The sequence below is a fragment of the Ascaphus truei genome, chromosome 23, assembly GCF_040206685.1.
Source record: "Ascaphus truei isolate aAscTru1 chromosome 23, aAscTru1.hap1, whole genome shotgun sequence".
In the NCBI taxonomy this organism is placed as follows: Eukaryota; Metazoa; Chordata; class Amphibia; order Anura; family Ascaphidae; genus Ascaphus; species Ascaphus truei.
Window position 1 is genome coordinate 7,791,867 of NC_134505.1, and position 16,978 is coordinate 7,808,844.

Consider the following 16,978-nt stretch of genomic DNA (forward strand, 5'->3'; position numbering starts at 1 on the left):
GTTACAGCCTCTCTTCTCCACGCCGCTCCCACACATTCCCTCATCCCATCCTCTCCAGCCCATGTCTCCCCACTGCTGGATGAAGCCTCCCCAGTGATCTCCCAGGTCCTGCGGTTACAGCATCTCTTCTCCATGTCGCTCCCACACATTCCCTGATCCCATCCTCTCCAGCCCGTGTCTCCCCACTGCTGGATGAAGCCTCCCCAGTGATCTCCCAGGTCCTGCAGTTACAGCCTCTCTTCTCCACGTCGCTCCCACACATTCCCTCATCCCATCCTCTCCAGCCCGTGTCTCCCCACTGCTGGATGAAGCCTCCCCAGTGATCTCCCAGGTCCTGTGGTTACAGCCTCTCTTCTCCACGTTGCTCCCACACATTCCCTCATCCCATCCTCTCCAGCCCGTGTCTCCCCACTGCTGGATGAAGTCTCCCCAGTGATCTCACAGGTCCTGCAGTTACAGCCTCTCTTCTCCACGTCGCTCCAACACATTCCCTCATCCTCTCCAGCCCGTGTCTCCCCACTGCTGGATGAAGTCTCCCCAGTGATCTCCCAGGTCCTGCGTTTACAGCCTCTCTTCTCCACGTCGCTCTCACACATTCCGTCATCCCATCCTCTCCAGCCCGTGTCTCCCCACTGCTGGATGAAGCCTCCCCAGTGATCTCCCAGGTCCTGCGGTTACAGCCTCTCTTCTCCACGTTGCTCCCACACATTCCCTCATCCCATCCTCTCCAGCCCGTGTCTCCCCACTGCTGGATGAAGTCTCCCCAGTGATCTCACAGGTCCTGCAGTTACAGCCTCTCTTCTCCACGTCGCTCCAACACATTCCCTCATCCTCTCCAGCCCGTGTCTCCCCACTGCTGGATGAAGTCTCCCCAGTGATCTCCCAGGTCCTGCGGTTACAACCTCTCTTCTCCACGTCGCTCTCACACATTCCGTCATCCCATCCTCTCCAGCCCGTGTCTCCCCACTGCTGGATGAAGCCTCCCCAGTGATCTCCCAGGTCCTGTGGTTACAGCCTCTCTTCTGCACGTTGCTCCCACACATACCCTCGTCCCATCCTCTCCAGCCCGTGTCTCCCCACTGCTGGATGAAGTCTCCCCAGTGATCTCCCAGGTCCTGCGGTTACAGCCTCTCTTCTCCATGTCGCTCTCACACATTCCCTCATCCCATCCTCTCCAGCCCGTGTCTCCCCACTGCTGGATGAAGCCTCCCCAGTGATCTCCCAGGTCCTGCAATTACAGCCTCTCTTCTCCACGTTGCTCCCACACATTCCCTCATCCCATCCTCCCCAGGCTGTCTCTCCCCACTGCTGGATGAAGTCACCCCAGTGATCTCCCAGGTCCTGCGGTTACAGCCTCTCTTCTCCACGTCGCTCCCACACATTCCCTCATCCCATCCTCTCCAGCCCGTGTCTCCCCACTGCTGGATGAAGTCTCTCCTGTGATCTCCCAGGTCCTACGGTTACAGCCTCTCTTCTCCACGTCGCTCCCACACATTCCCTCATCCCATCCTCTCCAGCCCGTGTCTCCCCACTGCTGGATGAAGCCTCCCCAGTGATCTCCCAGGTCCTGCGGTTACAGCCTCTCTTCTCCACGTCGCTCCCACACATTCCCTCATCCCATCCTCCCCATCCCATGTCTCCCCACTGCTGGATGAAGCCTCCCCAGTGATCTCCCAGGTCCTGCGGTTACTGCCTCTCTTCTCCACGTCGCTCCCACACATTCCCTCATCCCATCCTCCCCATCCCATGTCTCCCCACTGCTGGATGAAGCCTCCCCAGTGATCTCCCAGGTCCTGCGGTTACTGCCTCTCTTCTCCACGTCGCTCCCACACATTCCCTCATCCCATCCTCCCCAGCCCGTGTCTCCCCACTGCTGGATGAAGCCTCCCCAGTGATCTCCCAGGTCCTGCGGTTACTGCCTCTCTTCTCCACGTCGCTCCCACACATTCCCTCATCCCATCCTCCCCATCCCATGTCTCCCCACTGCTGGATGAAGCCTCCCCAGTGATCTCCCAGGTCCTGCGGTTACTGCCTCTCTTCTCCACGTCGCTCCCACACATTCCCTCATCCCATCCTCCCCAGCCCGTGTCTCCCCACTGCTGGATGAAGCCTCCCCAGTGATCTCCCAGGTCCTGCGGTTACTGCCTCTCTTCTCCACGTCGCTCCCACACATTCCCTCATCCCATCCTCCCCAGCCCGTGTCTCCCCACTGCTGGATGAAGCCTCCCCAGTGATCTCCCAGGTCCTGCGGTAACAGCCTCTCTTCTCCACGTCGCTCCCACACATTCCCTCATCCCATCCTCCCCAGCCTGTGTCTCCCCACTGCTGGATGAAGCCTCCCATCTTACTTTGAGTCGTCTTGGTTTTTTAATCCCTCTTGGAATCCAGTCAAGTTCCAATTTTGTCCAACGATGGTCATTTTTTCTTGCGGTATGTCCGGCCCACCGCCATTAATTCATTCTCCTTTGTTCTGATATCACAGCTTTTGTTTGGTTTCAAACCCAATCATTCTTCTTTTTCCCTGTCTCCTGTCTCAGCATGCATCTCTCTATACCTCTTCGAGTAACACCCAGCATCCATCTCTCCATACTTCCTCGGGTAATACCCATCATACATCCCTCCATCCTTCTTCGGGTTACACCCAGCATATGAGAGAGAGAGACATTTGCTTGTACTTTGTGGAACGTTGATCCCACCCACTGGAATGCTAATGAGCCAAGAGAACAAAGAACTTCACAGCTGCATTCAACCTGAACCTCTTCAGTGTGGGGGGGAAGGAGTTCCTGGGGGGGGACGAGCGCAGGAGACAGGGGGGACCACCTCACCTCCCCCGGAACTTCTCATCCTCACTCTGCGGCCCACATACCCTGCGCATCCTTCAGCCACCGGGAGCGCCAGGGATGAGGGGAGGAGCACAGGGGACATGGGGGGGGGCGGGGGAACGAGCGCCCAGGGACAGGGAGGCGTAAACCAGCGTCCGGGGACAGGGGGGAAACCAGCACCGGGGACAGGGGGGGATGCAGGGGGTGAGAGTGGTGTGAGGTGCAGGGGGGGAGAGTGATGTGAGGTGCAGGGGGGGAGAGTGATGTGAGGTGCAGGGGGGAGAGTGATGGGAGGTGCAGGGGGGGAGAGTGATGGGAGGTGCAGGGGGGAGAGAGATGTGAGGTGCAGGGGGGGAGAGTGATGTGAGGTGCAGGGGGGGAGAGTGATGTGAGGTGCAGGTCGGGGGAAAGTGATGTGAGGTGCAGGTCGGGGGAAAGTGATGTGAGGTGCAGGGGGGGAGAGTGATGTGAGGTGCAGGGGGGGTAGAGTGATGTGAGGTGCAGGGGGGAGGGTGATGTGAGGTGCAGGGGGGAGAGTGGTGTGAGGTGCAGGGGGGAGAGTGATGTGAGGTGCAGGGGGGGAAAGTGATGTGAGGTGCAGGGGGGAGAGTGATGTGAGGTGCAGGGGGGGGTAGAGTGATGTGAGGTGCAGGGGGGAGAGTGATGTGTGGAGCTGTGAAGGGGGTGGGAGCAGAGCCAGAGAGGGAGCGGGAACATTTAATCCCGGCCAACACCAGGTGTCTCAGCTAGTTATATTTATATATATTAATATTTATAAAAAATGTATTACCAGGAAGTAATGCAGTAATGCAGTGAGAGTTACCTCCTGTTTTCAAGTATGTCCTGGGCACGGAGTTATTACAATACATGGTTACATTAAAAGAAATGAGGTTATACAGGCAAATCACAGACATTTCATGGACAGATCTAGTTGGAAAATTGGGTACAGGGGATAAAAGGGCCGGTGAGTTTCAGATTGAATTATAGAAGCTTTAACATTACCAAACATCAGCGAAGGGCAGACAACGGCTCACACACTTTAGCTGCCCTTCACCTGCGCCAAAGGCTGTCCGCCTTTGGGGCGACGCAGATGTACACTGAAGGGGTTCAGATTAAATGCAGCAGTGAATACAAAGTTCTTTGTCCTCTTGGCTCATTAACATTCCAGTGGGTGGGGTTGACGTTCCACAAAGTACAAGCAAATGTTAACCCTTAGCACACTGGTCCTGTGCAGAGGGGAGCAGCTCTAGGGGAACCCCATCAGGCGTGTGTGTGTGTGTGTGTGTGTTAGTGTTATACATAATATAAACTGTGAATAGAGAAATAAGTCCACCAAAAATATAATTAAAATAGACTAGTACACGGTTGAAGAAAAGACTGTAGTGGAAACTAGACTCAGGGGCTTGTTCTCCAAGAGATGTCCCACGTCGAGATTATTAGAACACAACGCTCCATAGTGTGATAACTGATAATACAATTCAATATTAGTTTTAAAAAAGTTTGACAAATGCCCACTCACATGGTCAGTGATAAAGACTGGCATAGAATTTAGAGCGGGCAGAAGGTTACTGGGCGTCCAGTCTCATGTATGGCCAGCTCGGGTCTCAGCGATATGCGGGAATAGAAGTGGAAATGAGAGTCCTTGGCATACATGTGCGGAATTTGTACCGCACAAATTCTGTGCGGTACAAATTGTGTCAAAAGGAGTGCTACTGAGCGTGGACAATGTATATAAACAAAAGGAGTGCTACTGAGCGTGGACAATGTATATAAACAAAAGGAGTGCTACTGAGCGTGGACAATGTATATAAACAAAAGGAGTGCTACTGAGCGTGGACAATGTATATAAACAAAGGAGTGCTACTGAGCGTGGACAATGTATATAAACAAAAGGAGTGCTACTGAGCGTGGACAATGTATATAAACAAAAGGAGTGCTACTGAGCGTGGACAATGTATATAAACAAAAGGAGTGCTACTGAGTGTGGACAATGTATACAAACAAAAGGAGTGCTACTGAGCGTGGACAATGTATACAAACAAAAGGAGTGCTACTGAGCGTGGACAATGTATACAAACAAAAGGAGTGCTACTGAGCGTGGACAATGTATATAAACAAAAGGAGTGCTACTGAGCGTGGACAATGTATATAAACAAAAGGAGTGCTACTGAGCGTGGACAATGTATATAAACAAAAGGAGTGCTACTGAGCGTGGACAATGTATATAAACAAAAGGAGTGCTACTGAGCGTGGACAATGTATATAAACAAAAGGAGTGCTACTGAGCGTGGACAATGTATATAAACAAAAGGAGTGCTACTGAGCGTGGACAATGTATATAAACAAAAGGAGTGCTACTGAGCGTGGACAATGTATATAAACAAAAGGAGTGCTACTGAGCGTGGACAATGTATACAAACAAAAGGAGTGCTACTGAGCGTGGACAATGTATATAAACAAAAGGAGTGCTACTGAGCGTGGAAAATGTATATAAACAAAAGGAGTGCTACTGAGCGTGGACAATGTATACAAACAAAAGGAGTGCTACTGAGCGTGGACAATGTATATAAACAAAAGGAGTGCTACTGAGCGTGGACAATGTATATAAACAAAGGAGTGCTACTGAGCGTGGACAATGTATATAAACAAAAGGAGTGCTACTGAGCGTGGACAATGTATATAAACAAAAGGAGTGCTACTGAGCGTGGACAATGTATACAAACAAAAGGAGTGCTACTGAGCGTGGACAATGTATACAAACAAAAGGAGTGCTACTGAGCGTGGACAATGTATACAAACAAAAGGAGTGCTACTGAGCGTGGACAATGTATACAAACAAAAGGAGTGCTACTGAGCGTGGACAATGTATACAAACAAAAGGAGTGCTACTGAGCGTGGACAATATATACAAACAAAAGGAGTGCTACTGAGCGTGGACAATGTATATAAACAAAAGGAGTGCTACTGAGCGCTGACAATGTATACAAACAAAAGGAGTGCTACTGAGCGTGGACAATATATACAAACAAAAGGAGTGCTACTGAGCGTGGACAATGTATATAAACAAAAGGAGTGCTACTGAGCGCGGACAATGTATATAAACAAAAGGAGTGCTACTGAGCGTGGACAATGTATATAAACAAAAGGAGTGCTACTGAGCGTGGACAATGTATATAAACAAAAGGAGTGCTACTGAGCGCGGACAATGTATATAAACAAAAGGAGTGCTACTGAGCGCTGACAATGTATATAAACAAAAGGAGTGCTACTGAGCGTGGACAATGTATATAAACAAAAGGAGTGCTACTGACCGTGGACAATGTATATAAACAAAAGGAGTGCTACTGAGCGCTGACAATGTATATAAACAAAAGGAGTGCTACTGAGCGTGGACAATGTATATAAACAAAAGGAGTGCTACTGAGCGCTGACAATGTATATAAACAAAAGGAGTGCTACTGAGTGCGGACAATGTATATAAACAAAGGAGTGCTACTGAGCGCTGACAATGTATATAAACAAAAGGAGTGCTACTGAGCGCGGACAATGTATATAAACAAAAGGAGTGCTACTGAGCGCGGACAATGTATATAAACAAAAGGAGTGCTACTGAGTGCGGACAATGTATATAAACAAAGGAGTGCTACTGAGCGCTGACAATGTATATAAACAAAAGGAGTGCTACTGAGCGCGGACAATGTATATAAACAAAAGGAGTGCTACTGAGCGCGGACAATGTATATAAACAAAAGGAGTGCTACTGAGCGTGGACAATATATACAAACAAAAGGAGTGCTACTGAGCGTGGACAATGTATATAAACAAAAGGAGTGCTACTGAGCGTGGACAATATATACAAACAAAAGGAGTGCTACTGAGCGTGGACAATGTATATAAACAAAAGGAGTGCTACTGAGCGTGGACAATGTATATAAACAAAAGGAGTGCTACTGAGCGTGGACAATATATACAAACAAAAGGAGTGCTACTGAGCGCTGACAATGTATATAAACAAAAGGAGTGCTACTGAGCGTGGACAATGTATATAAACAAAAGGAGTGCTACTGAGCGTGGACAATGTATATAAACAAAAGGAGTGCTACTGAGCGCTGACAATGTATATAAACAAAAGGAGTGCTACTGAGCGTGGACAATGTATATAAACAAAAGGAGTGCTACTGAGCGCGGACAATGTATATAAACAAAAGGAGTGCTACAGAGCGTGGACAATGTATACAAACAAAAGGAGTGCTACTGAGCGTGGACAATGTATATAAACAAAAGGAGTGCTACTGAGCGTGGACAATGTATATAAACAAAAGGAGTGCTACTGAGCGCGGACAATGTATATAAACAAAAGGAGTGCTACTGAGCGTGGACAATGTATATAAACAAAAGGAGTGCTACTGAGCGTGGACAATGTATATAAACAAAAGGAGTGCTACTGAGCGTGGACAATGTATATAAACAAAAGGAGTGCTACTGAGCGTGGACAATGTATATAAACAAAAGGAGTGCTACTGAGCGTGGACAATGTATATAAACAAAAGGAGTGCTACTGAGCGTGGACAATGTATATAAACAAAGGAGTGCTACTGAGCGTGGACAATGTATATAAACAAAAGGAGTGCTACAGAGCGTGGACAATGTATACAAACAAAAGGAGTGCTACTGAGCGCGGACAATGTATATAAACAAAAGGAGTGCTACTGAGCGCGGACAATGTATATAAACAAAGGAGTGCTACTGAGCGCTGACAATGTATATAAACAAAAGGAGTGCTACTGAGCGCGGACAATGTATATAAACAAAAGGAGTGCTACTGAGCGCGGACAATGTATATAAACAAAAGGAGTGCTACTGAGCGTGGACAATATATACAAACAAAAGGAGTGCTACTGAGCGTGGACAATGTATATAAACAAAAGGAGTGCTACTGAGCGTGGACAATATATACAAACAAAAGGAGTGCTACTGAGCGTGGACAATGTATATAAACAAAAGGAGTGCTACTGAGCGTGGACAATGTATATAAACAAAAGGAGTGCTACTGAGCGTGGACAATATATACAAACAAAAGGAGTGCTACTGAGCGCTGACAATGTATATAAACAAAAGGAGTGCTACTGAGCGTGGACAATGTATATAAACAAAAGGAGTGCTACTGAGCGTGGACAATGTATATAAACAAAAGGAGTGCTACTGAGCGCTGACAATGTATATAAACAAAAGGAGTGCTACTGAGCGTGGACAATGTATATAAACAAAAGGAGTGCTACTGAGCGCGGACAATGTATATAAACAAAAGGAGTGCTACAGAGCGTGGACAATGTATACAAACAAAAGGAGTGCTACTGAGCGTGGACAATGTATATAAACAAAAGGAGTGCTACTGAGCGTGGACAATGTATATAAACAAAAGGAGTGCTACTGAGCGCGGACAATGTATATAAACAAAAGGAGTGCTACTGAGCGTGGACAATGTATATAAACAAAAGGAGTGCTACTGAGCGTGGACAATGTATACAAACAAAAGGAGTGCTACTGAGCGTGGACAATGTATACAAACAAAAGGAGTGCTACTGAGCGTGGACAATGTATACAAACAAAAGGAGTGCTACTGAGCGTGGACAATGTATACAAACAAAAGGAGTGCTACTGAGCGTGGACAATATATACAAACAAAAGGAGTGCTACTGAGCGTGGACAATGTATATAAACAAAAGGAGTGCTACTGAGCGCTGACAATGTATACAAACAAAAGGAGTGCTACTGAGCGTGGACAATATATACAAACAAAAGGAGTGCTACTGAGCGTGGACAATGTATATAAACAAAAGGAGTGCTACTGAGCGCGGACAATGTATATAAACAAAAGGAGTGCTACTGAGCGCAGACAATGTATATAAACAAAAGGAGTGCTACTGAGTGCGGACAATGTATATAAACAAAGGAGTGCTACTGAGCGCTGACAATGTATATAAACAAAAGGAGTGCTACTGAGCGTGGACAATGTATATAAACAAAAGGAGTGCTACTGAGCGCTGACAATGTATATAAACAAAAGGAGTGCTACTGAGCGTGGACAATGTATATAAACAAAAGGAGTGCTACTGAGTGCGGACAATGTATATAAACAAAGGAGTGCTACTGAGCGCTGACAATGTATATAAACAAAAGGAGTGCTACTGAGCGCGGACAATGTATATAAACAAAAGGAGTGCTACTGAGCGCGGACAATGTATATAAACAAAAGGAGTGCTACTGAGCGTGGACAATATATACAAACAAAAGGAGTGCTACTGAGCGTGGACAATGTATATAAACAAAAGGAGTGCTACTGAGCGTGGACAATATATACAAACAAAAGGAGTGCTACTGAGCGTGGACAATGTATATAAACAAAAGGAGTGCTACTGAGCGTGGACAATGTATATAAACAAAAGGAGTGCTACTGAGCGTGGACAATATATACAAACAAAAGGAGTGCTACTGAGCGCTGACAATGTATATAAACAAAAGGAGTGCTACTGAGCGTGGACAATGTATATAAACAAAAGGAGTGCTACTGAGCGTGGACAATGTATATAAACAAAAGGAGTGCTACTGAGCGCTGACAATGTATATAAACAAAAGGAGTGCTACTGAGCGTGGACAATGTATATAAACAAAAGGAGTGCTACTGAGCGCGGACAATGTATATAAACAAAAGGAGTGCTACAGAGCGTGGACAATGTATACAAACAAAAGGAGTGCTACTGAGCGTGGACAATGTATATAAACAAAAGGAGTGCTACTGAGCGTGGACAATGTATATAAACAAAAGGAGTGCTACTGAGCGCGGACAATGTATATAAACAAAAGGAGTGCTACTGAGCGTGGACAATGTATATAAACAAAAGGAGTGCTACTGAGCGTGGACAATGTATACAAACAAAAGGAGTGCTACTGAGCGTGGACAATGTATACAAACAAAAGGAGTGCTACTGAGCGTGGACAATGTATACAAACAAAAGGAGTGCTACTGAGCGTGGACAATGTATACAAACAAAAGGAGTGCTACTGAGCGTGGACAATATATACAAACAAAAGGAGTGCTACTGAGCGTGGACAATGTATATAAACAAAAGGAGTGCTACTGAGCGCTGACAATGTATACAAACAAAAGGAGTGCTACTGAGCGTGGACAATATATACAAACAAAAGGAGTGCTACTGAGCGTGGACAATGTATATAAACAAAAGGAGTGCTACTGAGCGCGGACAATGTATATAAACAAAAGGAGTGCTACTGAGCGTGGACAATGTATACAAACAAAAGGAGTGCTACTGAGCGTGGACAATGTATACAAACAAAAGGAGTGCTACTGAGCGCGGACAATGTATATAAACAAAAGGAGTGCTACTGAGCGTGGACAATGTATATAAACAAAAGGAGTGCTACTGAGCGTGGACAATGTATATAAACAAAAGGAGTGCTACTGAGCGTGGACAATGTATATAAACAAAAGGAGTGCTACTGAGCGCGGACAATGTATATAAACAAAAGGAGTGCTACTGAGCGCTGACAATGTATATAAACAAAAGGAGTGCTACTGAGCGTGGACAATGTATATAAACAAAAGGAGTGCTACTGACCGTGGACAATGTATATAAACAAAAGGAGTGCTACTGAGCGCTGACAATGTATATAAACAAAAGGAGTGCTACTGAGCGTGGACAATGTATATAAACAAAAGGAGTGCTACTGAGCGCTGACAATGTATATAAACAAAAGGAGTGCTACTGAGTGCGGACAATGTATATAAACAAAGGAGTGCTACTGAGCGCTGACAATGTATATAAACAAAAGGAGTGCTACTGAGCGCGGACAATGTATATAAACAAAAGGAGTGCTACTGAGCGCAGACAATGTATATAAACAAAAGGAGTGCTACTGAGTGCGGACAATGTATATAAACAAAGGAGTGCTACTGAGCGCTGACAATGTATATAAACAAAAGGAGTGCTACTGAGCGCGGACAATGTATATAAACAAAAGGAGTGCTACTGAGCGCGGACAATGTATACAAACAAAAGGAGTGCTACTGAGCGTGGACAATATATACAAACAAAAGGAGTGCTACTGAGCGTGGACAATGTATACAAACAAAAGGAGTGCTACTGAGCGTGGACAATATATACAAACAAAAGGAGTGCTACTGAGCGTGGACAATGTATATAAACAAAAGGAGTGCTACTGAGCGTGGACAATGTATATAAACAAAAGGAGTGCTACTGAGCGTGGACAATATATACAAACAAAAGGAGTGCTACTGAGCGCTGACAATGTATATAAACAAAAGGAGTGCTACTGAGCGTGGACAATGTATATAAACAAAAGGAGTGCTACTGAGCGTGGACAATGTATATAAACAAAAGGAGTGCTACTGAGCGCTGACAATGTATATAAACAAAAGGAGTGCTACTGAGCGCGGACAATGTATATAAACAAAAGGAGTGCTACTGAGCGCGGACAATGTATATAAACAAAAGGAGTGCTACAGAGCGTGGACAATGTATACAAACAAAAGGAGTGCTACTGAGCGTGGACAATGTATATAAACAAAAGGAGTGCTACTGAGCGTGGACAATGTATATAAACAAAAGGAGTGCTACTGAGCGCGGACAATGTATATAAACAAAAGGAGTGCTACTGAGCGTGGACAATGTATATAAACAAAAGGAGTGCTACTGAGCGTGGACAATGTATATAAACAAAAGGAGTGCTACTGAGCGTGGACAATGTATATAAACAAAAGGAGTGCTACTGAGCGTGGACAATGTATATAAACAAAAGGAGTGCTACTGAGCGTGGACAATGTATATAAACAAAAGGAGTGCTACTGAGCGTGGACAATGTATATAAACAAAAGGAGTGCTACTGAGCGTGGACAATGTATATAAACAAAAGGAGTGCTACAGAGCGTGGACAATGTATACAAACAAAAGGAGGGCTACTGAGCGCGGACAATGTATATAAACAAAAGGAGTGCTACTGAGTGCGGACAATGTATATAAACAAAGGAGTGCTACTGAGCGCTGACAATGTATATAAACAAAAGGAGTGCTACTGAGCGCGGACAATGTATATAAACAAAAGGAGTGCTACTGAGCGCGGACAATGTATATAAACAAAAGGAGTGCTACTGAGCGTGGACAATATATACAAACAAAAGGAGTGCTACTGAGCGTGGACAATGTATATAAACAAAAGGAGTGCTACTGAGTGTGGACAATATATACAAACAAAAGGAGTGCTACTGAGCGTGGACAATGTATATAAACAAAAGGAGTGCTACTGAGCGTGGACAATGTATATAAACAAAAGGAGTGCTACTGAGCGTGGACAATATATACAAACAAAAGGAGTGCTACTGAGCGCTGACAATGTATATAAACAAAAGGAGTGCTACTGAGCGTGGACAATGTATATAAACAAAAGGAGTGCTACTGAGCGTGGACAATGTATATAAACAAAAGGAGTGCTACTGAGCGCTGACAATGTATATAAACAAAAGGAGTGCTACTGAGCGTGGACAATGTATATAAACAAAAGGAGTGCTACTGAGCGTGGACAATGTATATAAACAAAAGGAGTGCTACTGAGCGTGGACAATGTATACAAACAAAAGGAGTGCTACAGAGCGTGGACAATGTATACAAACAAAAGGAGTGCTACTGAGCGTGGACAATGTATATAAACAAAAGGAGTGCTACTGAGCGTGGACAATGTATATAAACAAAAGGAGTGCTACTGAGCGTGGACAATGTATATAAACAAAAGGAGTGCTACTGAGCGTGGACAATGTATATAAACAAAAGGAGTGCTACTGAGCGTGGACAATGTATATAAACAAAAGGAGTGCTACTGAGCGTGGACAATGTATATAAACAAAAGGAGTGCTACTGAGCGTGGACAATGTATATAAACAAAAGGAGTGCTACTGAGCGTGGACAATGTATATAAACAAAAGGAGTGCTACTGAGCGTGGACAATGTATATAAACAAAGGAGTGCTACTGAGCGTGGACAATGTATATAAACAAAGGAGTGCTACTGAGCGTGGACAATGTATATAAACAAAAGGAGTGCTACTGAGCGCTGACAATGTATATAAACAAAAGGAGTGCTACTGAGCGTGGACAATGTATATAAACAAAAGGAGTGCTACTGAGCGCGGACAATGTATATAAACAAAAGGAGTGCTACAGAGCGTGGACAATGTATACAAACAAAAGGAGTGCTACTGAGCGTGGACAATGTATATAAACAAAAGGAGTGCTACTGAGCGTGGACAATGTATATAAACAAAAGGAATGCTACTGAGCGTGGACAATGTATATAAACAAAAGGAGTGCTACTGAGCGCTGACAATGTATATAAACAAAAGGAGTGCTACTGAGCGCGGACAATGTATATAAACAAAAGGAGTGCTACTGAGCGTGGACAATGTATATAAACAAAAGGAGTGCTACTGAGCGTGGACAATGTATATAAACAAAGGACAGGGCTGCCCAGTGCTACATCCAATTGACAAAACATATATGGTAAGTTGTATAAAGTGCAAATACTTCAATAATAATATTTACTTGGTTATTTGGTTAAACACTTTGGCCAAAGCGTCATAAGCCTGCGTACCAAACGTCAACAACCAAATGAATGCAGGTCCTACACTGTGACCCCTTCCTGTTACCTCTGTATGAGGGGAAACAACCTCAGTGGGTCTTGTCCATACAGCAAAATGAGAGAGCCTCCCAAGTTAAAAAGGTGGGGAGGGTGGAGGGGTGAGCTCTGGGAGGAGGGACCACCTACCGCCAAATAGCTGTTGCCAACTACATATTAAATGAACACACACTCCCAGTAAGCTCAAACTCCAAAACCCACCACATCATATATACAGTATATAAAATAAAAAGATCACTTGTGAGCACATTCACATGTCTTAGACAGGTCTGCAACCCTGCCTTTCACCATTATCCCCCAGCATACAGTGCTCCCACTGCAGCAAGGGATTCTGGGAAATGACATGCAGCCCTGCCTTTCACCATTATCCCCAAGCATACAGTGCTCCCACTGCAGCAAGGGATTCTGGGAAATGACATGCAACCTTGCCTTTCACGATTATACCCCAGCATACAGTGCTCCCACTGCAGCAAGGGATTCTGGGAAATGACATGCAACCCTGCCTTTCACCATTATCCCCAGCATACAGCGCTCCCACTGCAGCAAGGGATTCTGGGAAATGACATACAGCCCTGTCTTTCACCATTATCACCCAGCATACAGTGTTTCCACTGCAGCAAGGGATTCTGGGAAATAACATGCAACCTTGCCTTTCACCATTATCACCCAGCATACAGCGCTCCCACTGCAGCAAGTGGTGATATCAAATGAAATATCATTGTATTTATTTATTTGTATTCCGTCCATAGAATAAAGAAATAAGAAATACACACATATTGTGTGTGTGTGTGTGTGTGTGTGTGTGTGTATATATATATACACCCACACTGTACACACAAACACACACACACACACACATATATATATATATATATATATATATATATATATATATATAAAATCAAAAAATAAATAGATGATACCGTTCTGTGGCTAACGAAATGCTTTTATTTGTGCGAGCTTTCGAGATACACTGATCTCTTCTTCCGGCGATGTTGTAACATCGCCGGAAGAAGAGATCAGTGTATCTCGAAAGCTCGCACAAATAAAAGCATTTCGTTAGCCACAGAACGGTATCATCTATTTATTTTTTTATTATATATATATATATATATATATATATATATGTGTGTGTGTGTGTGTTTGTGTGTACAGTGTGGGTGTATATATATATATATATATAAAAACACGTATATCTCAAACCGATATTATATATATATATTTTTTATATATATATATATATCACTTGTGAGCACATTCACATGTCTTAGACAGGTCTGCAGCCCAGCCTTTCACCATTATCACCTATCATACAGTGCTTCCACTGCAGCAAGGGATTCTGGGAAATGACATGCAAATGAGCACATATATATATTTATTTATTTTGTCCCTCTATACACACACACACATTTCCCCCCTCTATCTATATAAGTTCAAAGCAGCGCACATGTTGCAGTGACCTCCTTTTAACACCCTCCTGCCTCACATATGTTGGCCTGAGTGTGACCTCCTTTTAACACCCTCCTGCCTCACACATGTTGCAGTTACCTCGCATTTATCCCCCCCCCCCCCTGCCTTCTGCAACAAGAGCTGGCACTAGAGCAGCACAGACCCACCCAGGAACTAAGCACTGTCTCCTTCCCCCCCCCCCTTGTCTCCGTACAAAACCAGGGGCTTGTCTCTACATGCAACGTGATGCCTGGATTTAAAGGCGTCCTCCTCTCCTCCACCCCACTGCTCAGGAGGATTAACGCTGGCCAGCGCACATTCAGCACCACACGGGCAGGACAGCTCCCCTCACTCCCTGCATCTGCACAGCACTGAGCCACCACCCTACCCAACCAACACTGGCGTCCATCCTCCCTCCTACACCAAGCAGGCTCTGTGATCTCTGACCTCTCTGGGGACTTTGGGGGTTTTGGAGACAGATGGCAGCTGGATGGAGGCTGTCACTGTGGCAGTTGTTGCTGTTGACAACTCTCCCTTTGGCACCTGCTTAGGTTGAAGGTGGGGGGTAGGACTTTTCAAAGCTGCCTCCCAGCGCCTCTCCCATCTCTACAAGACCAACACCCTCCACTCCTTCCCTACACCCCACTGGGGCTTTTTCTTCTTGTTGCCTTCACATGGTACCTTACAGGCTCCAAGATGCTTGTGCTATGAAGAACGAGGACGCAGTGTGGGATCTGTGCTTTCGTGGCTACTGGAAGATACTGATTTGGGGGTTTTTGTTCTGCTATGGGGTGTAACAGATTGCCCATTTAAAAAGGTGGTTGCAAGGACTTCTAGAGACATAAGGGATTGGTAAACTTTTTCTGTCCTGGCAAAGAAGAGGCTGATTCCAAGATGCCAGTGAGGAGGGGGCACGTGGCCCCCCAGAATACTTACCTGGACACTATTATCAGGAAATTTGAAGGGCAAAGTAAGTACTTTAACCCCCCCCCCCCCTCCCACACACACACAAGAACAGAAGCAAGAGTAGACAAGCCATATAGGATACAGGAAACACAGCACACAGGGATACCACCACAAAGAAATAATGCTAAAGACACAAATACAGAAGAAATACTCCACATGCAGAATACGTAACACGGAAAGAAATGCACATTTACTGCACTGGCAGAGAAACAAAACCACTTCTCATCAACAAGTAATCAATATCGGTGGTGAACTCAGCAAAGAGGAATCAACCCAGAATACACAATTATACCATACATCCCACAAGTAAAAGACACAACCAACACAGTTTTGAAGTCGCTGAAGTACACAACATAGACAGACACACACTACTCACACAGACACCAGGCATCGCATCTCAGAGCTTACACATCACCGAAGTGAAGACATTGTGTAATAACCCCCCGCCCCCCCCCCCCCCCCCCCATGTGCATGTGTGTGCCCTTCCAAATCCCGGGATGCTTATAATGACTGTGATAATCAGGCAGTGCTACCGGGACCTGACCCAAACCTGATCTCTGAAAAGCTTTTAGACTTAAGTATGCCGTGTGGATCAAGCAGAAGACCTCTCTCGTTCTCGGGCTTGGGGCAGCATGATGGTAACCATTGGTGTTGCCCCAGTTCTGAGACGTTAGTAAATATCCCCATAGGTTTGTATGTTTTTAGGGGGGGGGGGAGAGATTTCTATGAATCAGGATTGGTTCAGTTTGTCTCCAAGCCTGCACCATCCCATATTTGTGGGGTCATTTGTGATGCTGCTATCTCCTTCAAAATGATGATGGCTCCATTTCAAGAGAGTGGGTGGGTAACCCCAACACAACACCCTCGCCCCCCCCCCCTGACATACACACAGTGTAAACCCAAGTTTCTTGATGGAGTAGAGCAGGGCTCTTCCACTTGTGGCCGGGAAGGACCTCGACGTGGTCCCTTGAACACCTAGCTCCTGCTAATGTCACCAGAGTTAACGAATATGTTAAA

The 16,978-nt window shown here is 45.5% G+C and overlaps 1 protein-coding gene across 1 annotated transcript in view; it reads left to right on the plus strand.

Annotated features, from left to right (window-relative positions):
- The first annotated feature begins 15,224 nt into the window (after positions 1-15,224).
- Positions 15,225-16,978, plus strand: part of KCNH6 (potassium voltage-gated channel subfamily H member 6) — a 168,413-nt gene continuing 166,659 nt past the window's right edge. The window contains exon 1 of the mRNA XM_075580399.1: positions 15,225-15,965. Within this exon, the coding sequence (XP_075436514.1) occupies positions 15,890-15,965 (76 nt within the window). The 5' untranslated portion in view covers positions 15,225-15,889. The remainder of the gene's footprint in view (positions 15,966-16,978) is intronic.